General features: G+C 35.8%; 2 protein-coding genes across 2 annotated transcripts in view; one reads left to right on the plus strand and one right to left on the minus strand.

Annotated features, from left to right (window-relative positions):
- The window catches only part of LOC104700499 (protein trichome birefringence-like 45), a 14,893-nt gene extending 9,652 nt beyond the window's left edge, over positions 1–5,241 (minus strand). Inside the window, exons 1-4 of the mRNA XM_010416022.2 lie at positions 4,797–5,241; positions 3,895–4,066; positions 3,005–3,186; positions 2,723–2,881 (exon numbers count right to left, since the gene is read on the minus strand). Of these exons, the coding sequence (XP_010414324.1) occupies positions 2,723–2,881; positions 3,005–3,186; positions 3,895–4,066; positions 4,797–5,146 (863 nt within the window). The 5' untranslated portion in view covers positions 5,147–5,241. The remainder of the gene's footprint in view (positions 1–2,722; positions 2,882–3,004; positions 3,187–3,894; positions 4,067–4,796) is intronic.
- Positions 5,999–7,103, plus strand: LOC104700500 (PHD finger-like domain-containing protein 5B). The gene is made up of 2 exons (XM_010416023.2): positions 5,999–6,128; positions 6,596–7,103. Exon 2 carries the CDS (start codon positions 6,618–6,620, stop codon positions 6,948–6,950), a length of 333 nt encoding a protein of 110 aa, XP_010414325.1. The 5' UTR covers positions 5,999–6,128; positions 6,596–6,617; the 3' UTR covers positions 6,951–7,103.

Below are 19,683 nucleotides of genomic sequence, written 5' to 3' on the forward strand. Positions count from 1 at the left end.
CCTACTCTGAATCCACAAGTCATATCTCCTCCCAGCCCATGTAAACCTATTACCCGAACTGGACAACTCCCTCATCCCATAAGCTTCTTGCATTTCTTTAAAAGGTTTGAAGTACGATTCACATCTTTTTGGCCCTCCAATTTTCTCACCATTGTGTAAAATATCATTGAAGTCCCCAACCATACACCAACTGTCTCGTCTTCCCACTCCAAACCTACTCAACCTTTCCCACACAACCTTTCTTTTCTTAAAATCTGGATCGCCATATACACAAGACAGAAAAAAGTTTACGGCCCCAAACTGAACATTAAGATCCACCAGATTCTTATCCGCAAACACTATATCTACCTTAACACTTGCCTTCCAAAAAACCGCCAGACCCCCACATTTACCAACTGGATCCACTGAATAAACCTTATCATACCCCAAAACACATTGAAGATCTACTACTAAATCCCTACTATTCATCGTTTCCATCAGAAAAAGCATCTCAGGAAAATGTTTTTTACGCATTTCCTTGAGACGGGGAAAAGCCAAGTCTTGAGACCGTCCCAAGCCTTGGCAATTCCAACTAATGATGCTCATTACGCGTTGGGCAATCCCTCCTTTGGGATTACCTCTAAGGGATTTAGCTTTGTGGATTTTGCAGCGCTTGATCCCTCATCAACTGCTTTTCTTTTGTCTTTCACACCAATCGAAAGTCCAAGCTTTATATTCTGAAACTCTTCGACCCCCAATACCTCCTTCGGTTTAGCTTTCCTCTGACTCTTCGTTGGTCTCTTTCTTGCCTTAGCTTTTGGAGGTTTAATCCCGGAAGGACCAGCTTCAGAGAAGCCAATCCTAAAAACCATCGGATTATCCTGAAAAGGCTGCGAGAGAGCAAGAAAATTTGTAGAATCCTGCCAGGAAAAAGGTAGTGAGACCTCCATTCTCCCCGAAGATTCTGGCAAACTGGCTGATGCGTCCATCATCGAGTTTTTAAACCTCTTGTCTCCTTCAGATTTTTCTAGAGCAATCCTTTCCTCCTCATAATTAAAAACCATTCCTTTATCTTTGTTAAGATCCAAATGCACTAGAGGCATCGGTTCTAACCTTAAGATAGATTTCTTAAGAAGAGGATCTTTTTCAACCTCACCAACAGATTTCTTCACCTTATCCTTTCTTAACAACAGCTCAGATTCATCAGAGACCATCAGATATTGTCTCATTCCTTCAAGCACTTCCGCTGCAATCCTTGGTCTCCTCGTCACTGGGTCTATCCCAACTTGATCTTCCCTTAACACCCCAAACAGCGGATCAGACTCCTTTAAGAAAGATGGTTGTTTGCGTTTCTCCACTGGTTTTCCCCACCGTCTAGCTAAAGCAGCCTCTTGCCTCTCTTTGATGAGAATGGGACACACATCATTTTCATGAGTTAAACGTTGACATTCGAAACACCTCTTTTGAATCCTCTCGTACTGAAATCTCACCGTGGCTGAACCCCCTTTAGGCAGATTGACAACCTTGGATCTTCTAAGAGGTCTTGATATATCAAAAGAAACCTTAACTCTTACAAACTCTTGTAATTGAGTAGCATTTAGATCAAAAGCCACCTCCAACACCTGACCAATCAACTCTCCTAGAGCAGTTATCACACTCTTTGTGTAGAAATTAATCGGCATATTCCAAATCTGTACCCAGATTGGCAGGAACATCAAGTAATTATCCGGTGGGTTTTCATACCATCTCTCCACCGCTAACGCCCATTCATTGAAGGTGTGAACTCCTTTGTTCAGAACATCTTTAAGATCATGCTCCGATTCGAAAATAAACTGGAACCTTTCTTTTGTCAGCGCAACACCTTTAACCCGACCCTCTTTTTGCCATTTCCTTGGCAAATTCCTCAAGAGTCTGTTCATTGGTTGACAACTTGGATTTAAGACTCTTCCTACCAGACTCATTTCATTTCTGACAGTAGAAGAGAATTCTGGTAGATCTGGCATATCAAACGGAACCTCCTCTTCTTCCCTTAACGACATCGCCATCAGAGCTTTATCCATGGCTGACGACATCCTTTTCTTTTGAATAAATCGACTAGAAACACTAACCACCGCACCCCTTAGCACCACCGAAACCAACGAAGAACTTTCAGAGTAAAACCTAATTTTACACTTAGATCTGAGCAAATAGTGACGAATACCTCTTGAAAGAGGAAAGATTTGGTGAAAAAAACGTGTTTTTTTTACTGTAGTAAAAAAGAGGAAAGATTCACAAGAGTAGTCGAAGACACTATCTGGAAAAAAGAGACTTAAGCCCAAAAAAGGGAAGCGATGAAAATTACTTACTTGAGTTTGGTAGCAACTAACAAGTCAATATTTAATATAGTTTGGCAACATCTAGCTAGCAAAGACCCTCAATCCAACGCATGTGCGTTTGATTGTGTTTCCTATTTATTTTTCCTATTTATTTATTACGTCGTTGATGTCACGATGATTTATATATCAATTATCAACACTACACGTTCTTATAACCAACATCACACAGCTCCCAAAGTCTCATATATATATAAACCAATTCATTTTGGGATTGGAGGATCTTAACTCGAATCCAATCTAATCATAGTTGCATTAACATATTTACAGGTTTGGAAATAATTAAGTTGAGCTTGATCTAGGAATTAAGATACCATCGATTATAATATTAAACATAACCAAAAGAGAGAGAGAGAGATAGGGTTACATACTTGTAGTGTGTGGGTGAGACGGAGAGGAAGAAAACTTTAGTGAGAGGAGCGTTTATATAACGAAGGACCCAATTAGACCATGCTCTTAGTCCTTTTCTCAATGCCACTAACCTATCCATGTCTCCGTAATATCTCCCTCCTGTCTCCATCTGCTCCCACCTGTCGTCTCACCCCAAATTTTTTATTCACATTTCAACTCAATTTACAATAGCGATCTAATTAATTACCCTAGTAGGTATGTGAAAAAATTCAGATATAGAGGTTACAAATTTTTTAGTTTACCCTCGTAGTGACCCTGTGTGGCTCCACCAGTGACCAGTGTTGAACAATAGAACGTCGGCTGTACGCCAAGCGTTCGATGCATCGACAGAGATTTCGTCGAGTTTAAGAGTAGTCTTTCCGCGAATTTTGTCTATGTTTACAAGATAAGGAGCTCTATAGAATGACACCTTCACGTTGTAGTCCTGTCATCGCGTATGTATATTAGCAAATAATTGAGGTATAGCTTAAGATTTAAATGGTAACCAATTTAAAAGAGTTATGTTTGTCTTTCTTTTTTGTGCTAACGTCGCTTTTCAACTAATTTTAATGAACAGAACTGAAATTAATTTTCAGCAAAAATTAAAATTTGTTTTCATTTAAGCGCTTTTAAAGAATAAAGCTGAAAGTATAACTTTGATTAATATACAACCGAACATAAAAGAACTAAGAAGATATATACATATATATATATATATAAGTGAAGTGATCTAGTTTATAACAAGATGAGAAATAAAAAATAATTAAGAGATCAATGTGTTTTGTTTATGGTTAATCGTATTCTAATCCGACGAGTTTAGATCTATGTATCTGAAAATAAAAATAATACTAGTATTTCATATTCATGCATTACGCTGTGTAATAGAGTAAACTCAAAATAAGAAAAGAAAGAAAATGTTAATTAGATAAATAGTAATTGATGTTGCTTTCGAGAACTTTAGTTTATTTTCATTTTTATTAGACCAGTGAAACTGTCACCGACGACGTCAAGTTGGGCAAGCTAGTTTGAAAACGACGTTCGATACAACTTTAGACCTCAATTTTCACGAGTGATATTCGAAGAAAATCAAATCCAAAAGGAAAAAAAAATTTCATTTACCGACAATAGAAAAATGTGTGTGTTGGGAACTTACAAGAATCTTGAAGGTAGAGAGAGGATCTTCATGAATGATACGTGTATGAATCAATGGTGCTGATGAAGAGATCATACATATCAACGACTCCCATTGGTTTCTACCCAACGAATCACCAACGAACATTATCGTTTTGTCTCTCATTTCCTGTAGAAACTTCACTCCATTGAATCTGCTTTTTCCAAATAATTCACAAACCAGTAAATAATATATAAAATCATTGCGTCGACACATTACAATAATAAGTGCTTTATTATATTAACCGCACCAAACTCCACCTAATCAACAGAAACATCAATTTCATTTTTTTTTCTTTTGTTAAAAAGGAATCTGCTAAACTTGTACTTATTACACAACTTGGAAAAGGCGAATCTAACATAACACTGTTTTTATTTTAAGTGATAAACCTTATTTATAACTTTACTTATAGAAAGAGATTATATAGTTGTACTTGTATGTATGTTAATGCCCCCTAATTATGAAAAGATGTTATGAAAGGATGTCCATAACCATAAAAAAAAAAAAATGAAATACACTATGAACAAAAAATTTGGGATCGGATCATTGTATGATCCAAATACAATACTATATATTACATTTTATGGTATAACCAGCTTGAATTTGTTTTTGTCTTTTTCATTAAATAATCAAACTTGAAAATATTGGTTGGTGCAGTGGCCTACTAAAACTTCATTTGCCTAATTGTTTTACACCTCAAAACATAAATTTATCTATTGGATGCAAAGTTGTAACCTCGATATCAAGAAAATAAATATTTTTCTTTTCCCCGAAAACATGATATATAACTAAACTAAACATTACCCAAAATAATCCAACTAAATCGTTGTATCAGTATAATGAATGAAGTAGCTAGTGACTGAGTGAGTGAGTTGATATATAACCTAGGGACATTGCAGTTGAAAGGCTTCCACCGGAACTTGAGATAGTCTGAGTCAGGTCTGCCGTACGTCTGACAATCAAATCCCGGATCTATGATTCCTCCTCCACATTGTTTAGCCCTGTAAAGCGGGTAAGTCTCATCGCGTACCCACTCACCAGCAAACAGATCGCAACTACTATGATTCACCGGAAAAACCACCGGGTTCCGGCGAGGATGCTTGGCGAAGTTGCTGTGGTTACTGTGGTTATGGATCGGCCGTCGGAAGAGAGGGGGGAGAGGTGAAGCTTTTGACGTAGCGTTTTGGAGAAGAAACAAGAAGAGGAAAGTTAGATAATGAACAGCCGCCGCCATTAAAGCAAAGCTTGAAAAGAGAGAGAGAGAGAGAGAGTGAGATAAACAGAGAAAGAGAGAAGTTGTTGGTTATATTATATTGTTCGTCCTTTGCATGGAACTTACTAATAATACGTAAATGTTATGAAGACTCCATTATTTAAAAAGAAAAAAAATATGGGGTCGGGTTTTAGTTTTATTTTTTTAAATAAATAAAAATTAATTAAATTAAATATTTGCGTTTTGTTTTACCCATAAATAACGACATTTATTAATAGTGAATTATACGAATTGACGGTTAACATTTTTAGTAATAAACTAATAAAAATTAAAGCAAAGTGCAATAATTAATCTTTATCCGAAAAAGAAAGAAAGAAAGGTGTAATAACTAAACGAGTTCTATATGTTTAAACATTTCTAAATGTTTTATTTCTATGTTTTATGTTCTCACAAGGTATCAAAATAATTTTGTTTTTTTGGGTAAAGCAGATACAAAAATATAGATTCTTTGCTTTACTTCACCTCCATGTCTAGAATATGATCATATACTCAATTGTTTTTAAAAGTACTGAAAAAGCCACGTCACTTGGGTCAAAACTAGTCAAAGCTAACTTAAAACTGAATCAATTTGCCAATTTGGTACTAGTGTGACAGTGGCTTGCTCCTACTTGCTCAAAGTTTGAGCCTTGAACCGTTTTTGACCAAGTCCAAACTTGCGTACAAGCGATTGGGACATGGTTTGGTTACTAAATCATCTACCGGTTTCGTTTGGTTTGGTATATAATTTATAAAGCCCAAAGTAAAAAAGCCCATTAGAATTGGACCGACTTAACTAATAAAGAATCTGGATACTTCGTTTATTTGTGTAGAACCCCGACCCGACTCGATTCTCGTGAGCTGCTTCGTTCTCCTTCGTTTTCTTCATCTTCGCGCTCTCTGGAAATTTCTCGCTTCGCTACGTTCTTCTTGATCGATCTCGCTCAAGTTAGATCTCCCTTTACTTGTGAGTTCTTCTATTTCACCCTTTTTTCCAAGTTTTCGTTTTTTTTTTTTGTTTTCTCTCTTGATTTCGTTGCTCTCAGTTTTTAGGGTTTGTAATGTATATGCTTATTGATGGATCTGTGTTCGAACGAATCCGAATTTGCTTATAGAAGATTTTTGCTGGGTAGTGTAGAGTTAGGCCTCTGGAATTGGGAATTGGAAAAGTATAATAACGTTAGGCTGAAACTTGTGCCCATAAGGTGTTCGACGAAATTCCTCTGAGAAGATTATTGTTAGACAAGTCTATTTTTTGAAGCTTTATTTTAGTTTTTTTTTCAGTAGTTTTATCAATGCCTAGGCCACATGATTTCAGTAGTAATATCTGAACTCTTTAGTCTAGTTTCCTCTTTATTTTATCATAACCTTTCCGTTGCGAAGGAGTATATAGACAAGTGACTGACCTCTTTGGGGCTGAACCTATGTTTGCAGGTAGAACACTGTACCAGTAGTCATGGCAAAGCATCACCCTGATCTGATCATGTGCCGGAAACAACCTGGGATTGCCATTGGACGATTGTGTGAGAAATGTGACGGGAAATGCGTGATTTGTGATTCTTATGTGCGTCCCTGTACTCTGGTACGTATATGTGATGAATGCAACTACGGGTCATTCCAAGGCCGGTGTGTTATTTGCGGAGGGGTTGGGATCTCAGATGCTTATTACTGCAAAGAGTGTACACAACAGGAGAAAGACAGAGATGGTTGTCCCAAGATTGTTAACCTTGGGAGTGCGAAAACTGATTTGTTCTACGAACGTAAGAAATATGGATTCAAAAAACGATGATGACATGTGTTTCTTTTTTTTTCGCTATTTGCACAACCCCTTTGATTTGCTTGAACTATTTTGGATCTCTTCTGCTTATGTGTAAACTTGTTTGTTGACTACCCCGTTGCATAAAACATATATATTCCCGATCTAAAGATCTTGGTTCTTGGATATGAAAAAAGTTATGCTTAAATTTTTATTCATATTTTAATTTTGAAAATATTTTATATCTTACAAAGCCATATGAATATAATTATAACTTTTAAAGGAAATAGTAGCATGCATGATTTCTAGAAACATATTTCAAATAGATATTTGACAGCAAGAGCAACTAGCCGGACTCAATAACACATGACAAAACCCGATAAACATATTCGAGTAAATGATGTTGTGATGATGTCCGGTTCAGTCAGTCGACCAAACGATAAAATTAAGCCTTTTATTTAACTTATCCCACCAAATTCCAATTTTATCGCCAGCTTTGAGCTTTCTGTTTTCAATAACCTTATTCCATCCGTCTAGTTTGAAACTTCCATCTGTTTCTCTTTTCACTACAACAACTGTTGTAATTTCAGAATTATATTCGCACAGATCCACAAGTACCACCTCATTCGGTTCTGACAATTTTTTAGACCGACTTTTACCCCAGTGAGGGAGTATATATTTTTCCACTTGCTCTTTCGATATCGTTAGCGTCTTACTGAGCACGTCTGATGGTTTCAAACTTAACAGGATGTCGAATGGGTTCCCCAACACCTCAGTTCTTGCCATGGTTACTTTTTTACTCTGTTTAAAAGCTTATGTAAGAGGTTTTTCTATTGAAGAATTCGTTTATGGGGTTACAGATATATATAGTAACAAGAATTGCGTTGTGTGGGTGATTTTCTCTAGGAGTTTGTGACTAATTTTAAGATTGACTATTATTAAATGAATGAAGATTTTGTATTGAAGTAAAATTTATTTTAATCTTTATCTACAAAATTTTGTTTAGTGAATTAAGAATTATTTTTTTACATATATTCATATTCTTATTAAATCAGTCCTAACATGTGTTAAAGTTTTTTTAAAAGAGATTAAAAGTTTTTTATTTACTATAACAAAAATCATTGATTACATGATTCTTTCTAATTAATATATCTGATAAATTAAAAAGAAAATCAAAATGTGTTCCTACATGACATCTGTTGGTAATTGTATAATTTCTTTGTTAAAAAATAGAAAATTTTCTTAAAAATTAATAATAAAACTTTAATTTTCTTTGATTCACTCTTAACTCACTAAACTCAATATGATCATCAATCACATATCATTAAAATATATATATAAAAAGAAAATATATACCTTGATCCAATTTTTATCTTTCTTTAGTTTGTTCATAAATTGTTAAAAATACCTTTTTGTAGATATATATATATATATATATATATATATTTGCATATGGTCCTAGTTTGTTCATAAAAACTATGCTTATTTAAATTTAACTATTTACTTAAAATATGACATGTATTGTTTACCATTTGAAGGAGATAATTTTAATTAACCTTCAAAAGGTTTTCATTTTTAAAAAGTACAAAATTTAATAATAAAAAATGATAAGAGTCTAAAAATAATAACCTCTATTGGAGGTGGTCTAAGACACTAATTTATTTTTGGGACAAACCCAAGAAACTAATTAAAGGTGAGTAAAATGTCTAAAATGAAATTGCTTGTTTACCACCAAAGTGATATGAAAATTTGAACCAGCACCTACATTAGAAAAAGAAAATAAGTACCCAAAAACCATGCCTAGTATATATTCTTTTTTTTTTCTCTACGAAAAATCTACAATTTGAAAATACACTTAAGTTAAACCACACAATAATAATTCTCTAGAAAGAGATTTTTTGGTGATTATTCGTTAGGAGACAGTAGTTCACTCTTAAAACTTATCGGCTATGTTGTGTTCTTTAAAAGCGATATTCAAAAATTTAGGAAACTCTTCTGGAAATTTTGTAAACTGTCTCCAAACTTTTAGTAAATATTCCTAAATGGCTAAATGTTTGGAAACACCTTCCTAGACTGAAAAATGTCATACGTAATCAATAATACTTGATCAGATTAATTACACGATTGTTATAAGCTGCTTGCTTGTTCGATTTTGATATGAAAACAAAAATCTACAGTTTTTCGACTTTATATATTTATGCAATATAAAGTGAATATAATCTGTCAAAATCACTACAAGAAAACATGCTATTTTCCACTCCTACTATAGTTGCTCATTAGTCGTGACTCTTTTTGATGATCGCAAAATAAGTTGGTCGCAACAAGGTTGCTTATTTTTGACGGATTACGGACTCCGTTATATAGTAGTATATTAGCGACGAATATGTGATTAGAATTGATAGTTGTACATTTCCGATTAAACCACTACGAAGTCTACTTAGGGACAATTTTGTGACTATATATAACAGTACTATGTTTACGACCGTTTTGGGATTAACTGTGGAATCTGGGTTTAGCGACTGATTAAGGACGACTTATTAGTCCCAAAAGAGTTGCGAAGTCTGTTTAATTGTAGTAGCATTTGAGTCGCAAATTAGTCTTTTATTATTGTGACTAAGTTAAGACTCTGGTTTTGTAGTCGCTAAGGAGTTCGTTTTTAGTAACTATTGTGCCACTAGGATTGAAGCTTTTGTAATTTGGATTAGTCGCGAAATGGTTACATTTTTTGAATTGGTTTAATCACAAAATAGTCACATTTTTTGAATTGGTTTAGTCACAAATCAGTAACGTTTTACGGTTTTAGCAATCCTAAATCTGATTAATTTGAGAATTTCAAATGCTAATAATCAAAAGGAAAGATGATTTAAAGTACCACACAAGCAAACTTATCATCCTAAACAAAAAGATCATCCTAAACATCCAAGAAACAGTATTCAAAAGCAAGTTCATAAATAAAGGAAAGGGGAATTAGAAGTTCAGTTGGAAGAAGTATTAGAGGTAGGGGAATTGGCATCTGGTGTGGTGCCTCCATCGGTGGGTTGTGCAGCTGGACTGGAGGCTGTTGTGGTGCCTCCATCGATGGGTTGTGCAATGGTTGCAGACGCAGTAGCTGGTTGGGTGGCTGCAGGAGGAGAAACCATAAAAGCTGAGTATCCAGGAATATTTTAGAGATGAAGAGGACAAGCTTGTTGATCACAGCTTGAGACTCTCGGTGTTCCTGATCACGTCGTGCATTCTCGGACTCATGTTCAAATATCTTGCGCCGAAGTTGATCTTGAAGCTCTGCAAGAGTTGCTGCAGAAGAGCTCGCATAACTCTCTTTCCTTTTTCCTTTCCTTGGTGTCTCAACAAGTGATCCAAGGCCAAATGGGTTATCTTTGATATCTGTTTGAGTACACTAAACCAAAAGATAAACATTCGCTAATCAGCACAAACCAGAAAACGAAGTCCAGAATCAACATCAAATATTCTAGGTTCCTAAACATAGCTCATTAAACAATTTTAAATAAAATAGGATACTTTTAAGCGCAGAATCAACATCAATCATCATCCACATTAAGAAACCAAAATTGACAAAGAAAATCACACACAAAAGACATAAACGAATTACCTGAAGGAAGATTTCATTTCTTTTATCAAGGGAAAGAGTCCGATGTGTTGAACTCTCTGAACCATCTGGACCATCATCGTCCGTTTCAGATTGTCTCTCTTCGATGGTCTTCTCATAAGTGTCAGCAACTTGTTTGGCTTTTTGATCTACAAATGATCCATCGGGCCGAGTGTGTTTTAAGAAACACTTCGACCAATGATACAGGACGCCCCAGCTCTTCCTCCTACAATGATAGTGAAACACATTAAATCATGGAAATAATAGAAAAACTTTGAGGTGAAGTGGATGGAAAGAGAAGTCTTACCATTTCTTGATTAATTTGTACATATGATTTCTGACCAGCTAAGTGTTTGTGCACTCCAAGACCTCCACGAGTAGAGTTTCTACACTGTGAAGCATTCTCACTCCTCTCAATGGCATCAGGAGTGTTCCAATATTCGCATATAATCGGCCATATTTTATCACCAATCCATGGTGGTTGTACACCGCTCCTCTTAGCTTGACTGAAAATGCCTTTCATCCTTTTCTTGGCTATTGTTAAGAAACCTTCTTTAACGAGCTCAGTAATCCCAACATCCCAATTATACTTCCGCTACAATCCCACAAAATATTTTAGTTAGCAACAATACAAATTCATATATATATATATATATATATATATATATATATATATATAGTACAGAAATAAGAGTGTCAAAACAATTATTTGACTTACCACAAATGTCCTGAAATATCGCTCTTGAATGTGTTGTGGAGTAACCTTCCAGCTGTAGTAAGGTCCATCAAACTTCCTCCTAAAGATTCCAGCAATGACTCGAGAAAGCTTTCCTTTGTGCCGGTTAAACCTGTTACATTATGATATTAGGATTTTCACCCAGGGTATCAATTCCCTATGCAGTTGTAGTACAAAGGGTTCTCAATCCAAATGGTTGTCATGCCAACAGATAAGATATGATCAGAACAAACAAGTTAAGCCAAGCAATAGTTTAGGTTTGATCTAACAATCCTAAACTAATTAAAAGAAAATAAATAAACAAGAACCACACGACCTAAGTACTCGATGCGAGCATTCGAGTACAGGATCGGATGGAGTGATCGGGTAAAGAAGAAGAGTAGGAACAGCTCGAAGGTGTACACGAAGCTGGTGATCGAGTACCAGTTCGGGTATAGGGTCGAGTTATGAATAAAAAAGTAAACAATCAAGATACGAAAGCTCCTAAGGATGGGGTAATCGACTCCTAAGTGTTCCTGACCAGTATGGATGTCCTACATGTCTCAAGCAAATATTTCCTAGACAATGAATCTCTAAAACCTTGTTAAAACACTCTCATGATAGAAACAATCAACCTTGATCACTCTCCTACCCAACTCTCGTTGGAGAAACATGGCCAAGCAGGCAATACAAACCGATTCATTATTGTCAATAAACTCCATCTAATCTCTTAGGTTAAGTGAGTAAATCTCTAGCATTGATTGATTCAAGCATTTCAACAATATCTCTCGATGGCAAAACACCCTAGATCTACTCTCAACCTCTTGGTCTGAAAATAGCATTAAGAACACCAATCTAGAAAGGAATTTATATAACATAAACAATCAAGCTAAGACATCCTAACCGATCAAGAACACATATTTGTCTATCCCATCCCTAGAAATTTTGTTTCACTACTCAGATCTCATTGCAGAAAACATAAAAACACATATAAACGAAAAGTGAATTGTATTGAAATTAGAGTAGAAGAATACATAATCGAAATCTAGAAGAATAACAAAAAGAATATGAAAATTAATCCTAACAAAGTGGAAAAGAGTTTGGATCGCTCAGTTTCTCTCCTAGAAGCTCTCACTCTCTGTTCTGAGGGTCTGCAGCGTGCTAGGGCGAGAGGAAGAAGAGGGGGTTTATATATGGAAACCCTTTAAACCTAGCTGCCCAGTCCTGCCCGAGGGTCTGCTCGAGGCGGTGCTCGAGGATGTGGTCGCCTGGTCGGGTTACTCCTCAGACAGGTCTTCGGGTTGTTCTTCCTGCCCTTGGATTCTCTTCGATCGGGTTAAGGTTCAGACTGTTCTTCCTACTCCATAGCTCCTTCAGGTACATGCTCGGATTTGACCTTGTTTCTCCCAAGTTTAGGCTATAAAGCACCTATTTTCATCCAAAATGTGTAAATACAATAATACAACACCCTAAATGCCCTAAATGTGGATTCCTATAGTTAATGACCTAAAAACGCTAAGGTTAGGGTATATATAATACAAAATATGGACAAAAAAGGATGCCTAAAACATATAAATTAGAGAGTTATCACATTAACTGAGTAAGTCTACTTGGAAATATGAACCTATAACCTATTGAAACTATTGAATATCAACATCAATCGATTACTGAACATGATCAAACTATTGAACATCAAACAACAACCGATTAGTGAACCTATTACCGCAAACTAGTGAACACATTCATGCTTTAAGATTCTATGTGACATACAGTTATAGACACTTAAAGCAACCGAGTATATTGTCTATACCATAGAGTTTCGACTCTAGGGATAGGATGCTCAGACAGGAGTGGTAGATGTTCTCAGCCAGGAAGAGCTAGCAAACCATCCAACAGATCTTGGTAGTGATTGACATTTTGATTAGGGTTTTGTTGCTCCTCGTTTTCTTCTTTGTCGTTATCTTCCTCTGGAACAAGCTCCGGTTGCGGTTGAGGGTCAGGAACAGGAAGAGGCGGTTGTTGAGGAATCGGAGGTGGTGTAAGTATCCTCCGTGGTGGAGGACTACTCGACTGTAGGTTTGTCCTCGATGGTGGATTTGTCCTTAACGGTGGATCTGTAGTCGGCGATGGACTACTTATCGACCCTAGATTTATCTTCGGCGAAAAATGTGAAGGACGGCTTTGATATGAATTGGTTGCAGACTGTGTCGCAGAGTGTGTGCGTTCAAAAGGGTTCGACGAATGAGAAGAGGATCTGCTACCATCGAAGATTCGGACACCGGTGGTTGTTCTGGCACCGCGACCTCTGGAAGAACCCTTGTTCTTAGGAGGCATCAGATCGAGAAAGAAGACAATGATTGAGAGAGAGAGAAGAAGAAAAATATTTAGAGAAAGGTTTGAGAGAAATGATTGAGAGATTGAGAGAGAATGAGAGATCAATGTGTTTGAGAGAGAACACAATTCTTTCTCTCTTTTTTTTGAGTGGAGAGGTTTTTGAGAGAAAACCCTAGATCGATTGAAAAAAGAAAATAAGAAGTGTAAAAACGTTTAAGTGTTTGCCTAGTTATTAACGAAACTTAGTCGCAAAGGAGTCGCAGAATAATTTTTTTTTGGGGAAAAAGAACGCGTAAATAATTAGACAATTTTTCACCAAATTAGTGGTGGGAACATAAACCGCCAAAACAAAGTAGCAAAATAGTCGCAAAAAAAGTAGCAATGGTTGCATAACAGTCGCAAAACAGTTGCAACGTGGTGGCAAAGTGTTATTCTTTTGTGACTATATGTTATTAGTCAACTTAAAAGTTTAATTTTCACACATTATGAGCTTATTTGCATCCATAAATCACTCATATTAGTAGTAAAGAGTATGTAAAACATTGCTTTTAAAACAAAAGATTTACATTTTCCTAAAGTCCTACACATTCTTCCATGGTGACATATTTTTCCAAAGATGGTTTTGGAGCACATGCATGTTTTTATTGTTAACATTGAAATTTATGACCTTCAAAAAGTTTTAGTGACTAAATTCAGTCAAATACAAGTATAACTGTATAACAAAGGATGTACATACATCTCAAAAATGAAATTTAAGATACAAAAATATCAAGAGTGGGAAAAGAGTCGCAGTAACGTTGCTAATTCAGGTGTTAGTCGCTATATCATCGCAAACCGGTATTCGCTTGTGGTTGCATAACAGTCGCAAAACAGTTGCAAAGTTGTTTAGTTACTAAACGGTCGCTAATGTGCGACTGTTTTGTGACTATATTTTTATTTATGGATACTAATTCTACTTGCAAATTGCCGGACTAATCAATCTATTAAGGTTTACTATAATTGAAATAAGTTTATTTTATTTTAACATAAATCACACATAGAGACAATATTTTACAAATCAGATGCACATTTAGTCTTCGTATGCAAGTTCTTCATCTTCATCTTCATCATCAGATGTTGACAAGTTACATTGAAATTCGTCTTCTCCTTCAGCATCTTCTATTTAAAAATCGATTGGTTCATCTTGATGATTCCCGTCGACTAAACTCTCAATGATGATTTCTTCAACTAAAGTCGGAGTTGCCTCAATAACAGTTTGTTGCAATATAGCCAAGTCATTTTCGTTAAACTTCCCTTGAACAACATTCCTCGGATTGACTTTGCACACTGTAAGCCATTGCGAGGTCGTTTAGTGTATGGACATGACAGATAACACACTTGATCAGCTTGAGAACCTATATAAAGAAACAGAACATATTAAATTAATATATATTTAATAATCTATATACGTATGTAGGTAAATATATTAAATATTCAATGAAAAGAAACTTAACCTAAAATAAATGGTTCATAATTTCATTATTTTCTTGATGGAAGCACGTCTACGATGCCTCCGTTTGTCATGCAGATACCTTTGCCAACTGTTGGGTCAAACGAGTCACTGTAGAAAAGTGTGATCTTTAGGTTAATAATGCCAGGATACTCGAGCTCGATTATGTTTTCAACGGTCCCAAAAAAATCATCCTCCATAGATGCTTCAGAATAATTTTGCCCTCGGACACATACCACATAATTCATTGTCTTTTTGGTCTGCCCGTGTTCCCGCGTGTGAAACATGTAACCTCTGGTAAAATACATGGGCCACGACTTGAATTTGTTTTCTAGACCTTCAACCAATTCATGAACCCATGGAGGAAAACTTTGAACACGTTTTATTATAGACACCTACATAAGAAAAAATATATAAATTGCCGGAAGCGAACCCATTCAGTAAAATATTTTTCTATATTAATTTATTTACATATAATTACATATTGGCGAACCCAATCACTAAAATCTTCATCTCTTTTCGATGTGACTTCATCGTCAGTGAGTTCTGGATATTCATACCGAATTTGAGCGTCCAACACACTATTTTCCCAACATATAGAAGACAATTAATCCATAAATATATTGAAGAGAAATCGCTATAAAAATAAATCTGAAACATATACCTCTCTAGGGGACGAAATTAATCACAATTTCGCAATACATATGCATGTGCGCATTTTTTATCTTTCTCAGACAGCCAAAACTCTGTAATTTGGCCACTAGGACGACTGAATTGAGTGAATATATCCGGTACAAGTACTAGATATACAGGAACCTCACCCGCATCATATCGCAATGACCTGAAAAATATTTAAAACTTTAATTAGCCTTTCATGTTAATTTAAAAGACCATTATATATTATACTGTAAGTATGAAATACCTCCTTCTACTAGCTGTAGAAATTTTGAAGCAAAGTAGTGTTATGAGAAGTAAGATATCTCATCATTAATATATGACTGAACGATTGATCCCCCGGGATATCTTTTGTTCTTCGACTTCCCTTTCAAGCGTTTAGAAAAACCTTTCAAAGGGATACATCCACCTTACTCGACTGGACCACCAAGTTCAGCTTCATATGGTAGGTGTACAGGGAGGTGCTCCATGATATCAAAGAACGAAGGTAGGAATATTTTCTCCAAATTACACAAAATCATCACAATATTCGCTTTCAGGACTTGGACGTGACTTAGCTCCAATGATCAACTGCTTAAGTCACGGAAAAATGATCCGATCCCTACAATATATAAATAAAATCTTGACATATATATAAAATTAAATTGATATATATATATATATATATATATATATATATATGCAAAATGCACGTCACGTGGTAACAACTCTGCAAACACAAATGGAAGCAATCGTTCCATAAAGACATGGCAATCGTGGCTATTCATTCCTGAAAAGTTCTGAGCCTTGATGTCTGCACAACTAGCTAAATCAGCTACATACCCATCTGGAAATTTAACATCTTCTTTGACCCATTGAAGTAGGCTTTTTTTTTTCTTTCGCACTCAATCTCCAAATAGGAAAAGGAGCTCTCCCACCAGTATCAACATGTAATTGACTTCGATCACAAAATCTTGCAACATCCAAGCGGGACCTCACATTGTCTTTTGATTTGTCTTTCACATTCATAACAATGTACATGAGATTATCGAGAATATTCTTCTCAATATGCATCACATCAAGATTGTGTCGTAAGTTAAGATCGGTCCAATACAAGAGCTTCCACAAGATGATTTCTTTGTGCCAATTATGCCAACTTCCATAGCCATCCACTTTATTTTCATGCCCATTTCCTCCGCAGTCAGATGTCTTTGGCGGCTCGATATTTCTTATACGCTCATGTAAGACCTGTTCATCCGTCAAATATTGTGGTGGATAGTCGTTCACTGCGTTTTTACCTTTCAGAAAGTGTTTTTTATCCTTTCGCATTGGATGATTAGCAGGAAGAAATCTCCTGTGGCAATCAAACCAACATGTCTTCCTACCAACTGGCAATTAAAAGACATTTGTATCATCCATACAAATTGGACAAGCTAATCTTTTGTGTGTTGTCCATCCTGACAACATGCCATATGATGGGAAATCATATATATGACACGGTAATCCTAGCTTTCGCATCAAAGACTCCCTCTCATAGTATGAACCGGTTGCCTGATTACCCTCTGGTAAATACTCCGTAAACAATTCTGTCCATGAATCCATACAATTTTCAGACAAATTGTAGTCGACCTTATTGTTCATGAACCGAGCTGCCAACGATAATTGCGACTGCCCTTCCCGACATCCATCATACAATGGAGTGTTTGCAGCAGGTAACATATCATAAAACCGTTTTGTTTCTTGGGTGGGTTGTTCATGAACATGATCATTTCCACTTTCATGTTCATGATACTCTTTATATGGTACAGAACCATGAAAGGCATCATTCACCATCTCATCGTATACATTCTCTCCATCTAATCCTATTGGTTCAATAGCACTAGCATAATCTGTATTATTAGCATAATGACTACTAATTCCTTCCCCAACAACATCATAATCTTCACAATGTTCATACCATACATAATAGTTAGGCATAAACCCCCTACTTAGCAAATTGATATATCATGGTTTTTGTGGTTTTTAACCATGGTATAAGTGTGTTTTTTGAGTCTTTTGATTTGTTTTCTAGGTTTTTTTTGAGTCTTTATAGGTTTAGGTACTCATTGGCACGGATGGAACGCAAATGAGCTAAAAAGGGTGATTTGGAGCATAATCAAAGCATTGAGGCTGATCAACGAAGGTCAGAGACGAGTTCAAGAGTATGCATCAGTCGATGCATCATTAAGCATCGATCGATGCAGTGCCCAAAAGCCGAATCGGAAGTTTTCTCCACAAGCTTTAGAAGATTTACAAAATTTGCCCAAGTCCCTTATTTGCAATTAAGGCCCAAGATGTGTTTTAGAGTATATTTAGGATTTTTATGGTCATTGTTAAGACCTAAGTTATTTTCTAGCAAATATTATTTTTCTGTAACCTTTTTGGATAGAGAAATTTTTGAGAGCAGTTGGAGAGACGGATCTGATTTCATCTGTAGAGAGAAGATTCATAAACTCCTTATTTAGTCTTTTAACATCTATTGCATATTATTCAGAATTATGTTTTGTTCTTCATTGAATATGTCTGAGTAGTTTTCTTGTTAGGTTTAGGGTTTTTCTTAGGGTTTTTATGGTTTATTAGATCTGTTATTTTTAGGATTCATTATCTTGTGTGATCTTCATCTTAGGTTGTTCTTCATATTAATTCTTGATTGATCACCTAAAATTAATACCTTAGGAAAATAAATTGATATGAGAGTATAATTGATTTTCCTGATAAAACATTTTGATGAGCAAAATTATTTCCTGCAAAGAGATTTGATTTAATAATTTTGTGAACAATCTAAACTTGTTTTAAAAGCTGATTTTTAACCTTGAATTTTACAAAGAGATTTGGATTTTCTGGTTTTAAATTTAGATAATATTTGTGGTGAGAACTGACTTATTTTACAAAAGAGTTTAGAGTTCTAGATCTGATTTAAATTGTTTGAATCCTATTAATTTATTGATTTAATAATCTGTAATTTCCTGAGAAATTTCCTATGTCTAGCTCTTTAATCTCTTGAATTTACAACACCTTTTGATTTTGTTTCTGCATTGTTTTTAATTTAATATTTTGATTTAGCATAATTAAAAGATTAATAAGTCTATTGTGTGATCTAGAGTCTCTGTGGATTCGACCTCTAGAGTATTACAACTGCAAGGTTGTTAGTAATATTAGGGTATTACAATTAGAGCATATCAAATTTGGCGCCGTTGTGGGGGACTCTTTTGATTCACCATTAGATTAAAGTCTTTAGTTTTGTCTAAATTTTTATTTTTCTATTTCACTCACACGCTTTTGTTTCTTTTTTCTTGTGTGTTTCAGGTACATGCTTAAGCCTAGCACTAGGAAAAATCCTACTGGTCCAGTTGTTAAGTTTACAAACCAAGAGTTAGGACAACTAGAGCGTGAAAACACAAAAGCAGCCAAGTCAGTGAAGATGGTCAAAACACTCATATTGAGACCTGATGAGGCTGGAGTTTTGAGGGATCAAGAGGGTCATGTGTACAACGAGCAAGGCCAGAAACTTGATGCTGAAGGACGAGTTATTCAGGAAGAACTCGTCGTGGTTGAGGCAGATGTCCGTGGCGTCAAGCGACGCAATGACGACATCGATCGATGCAACCAAGAAGGCATCAACCGACGCAACATTGGCGTTGATCGACGCAATGCCAGAAACGGTGCGGATTTGGAAGGTCACAACCAGCAGAACCTTCAGGCTAGACGGGAAAACAATGGAGAGTTTGTCAAGACTCTTGCGGATTTCAACATACCAGACTTGTTCTATGAGAACCGCTCCACAATTGTCCCTCCTCCATTTCCCAGGAATGATTTTGAGTTGAAGCCTGCCTACTTTGCTCTTGATGGCCAAAGACCTTTCCAGAATCTACCACATGAGAACCCTTTAGACCACATTGAGAATTTTGAGGATATAGTCACCAGAATT

This window comes from Camelina sativa, chromosome 7 (genome assembly GCF_000633955.1).
Source record: "Camelina sativa cultivar DH55 chromosome 7, Cs, whole genome shotgun sequence".
Lineage (NCBI taxonomy): Eukaryota > Viridiplantae > Streptophyta > Magnoliopsida > Brassicales > Brassicaceae > Camelina > Camelina sativa.

What these genes read in the sequence shown, in the direction of transcription:
- LOC104700500 (XM_010416023.2), top strand. Translation starts at nt 6,618, where the DNA reads ATGGCAAAGCATCACCCTGATCTGATCATGTGCCGGAAACAACCTGGG.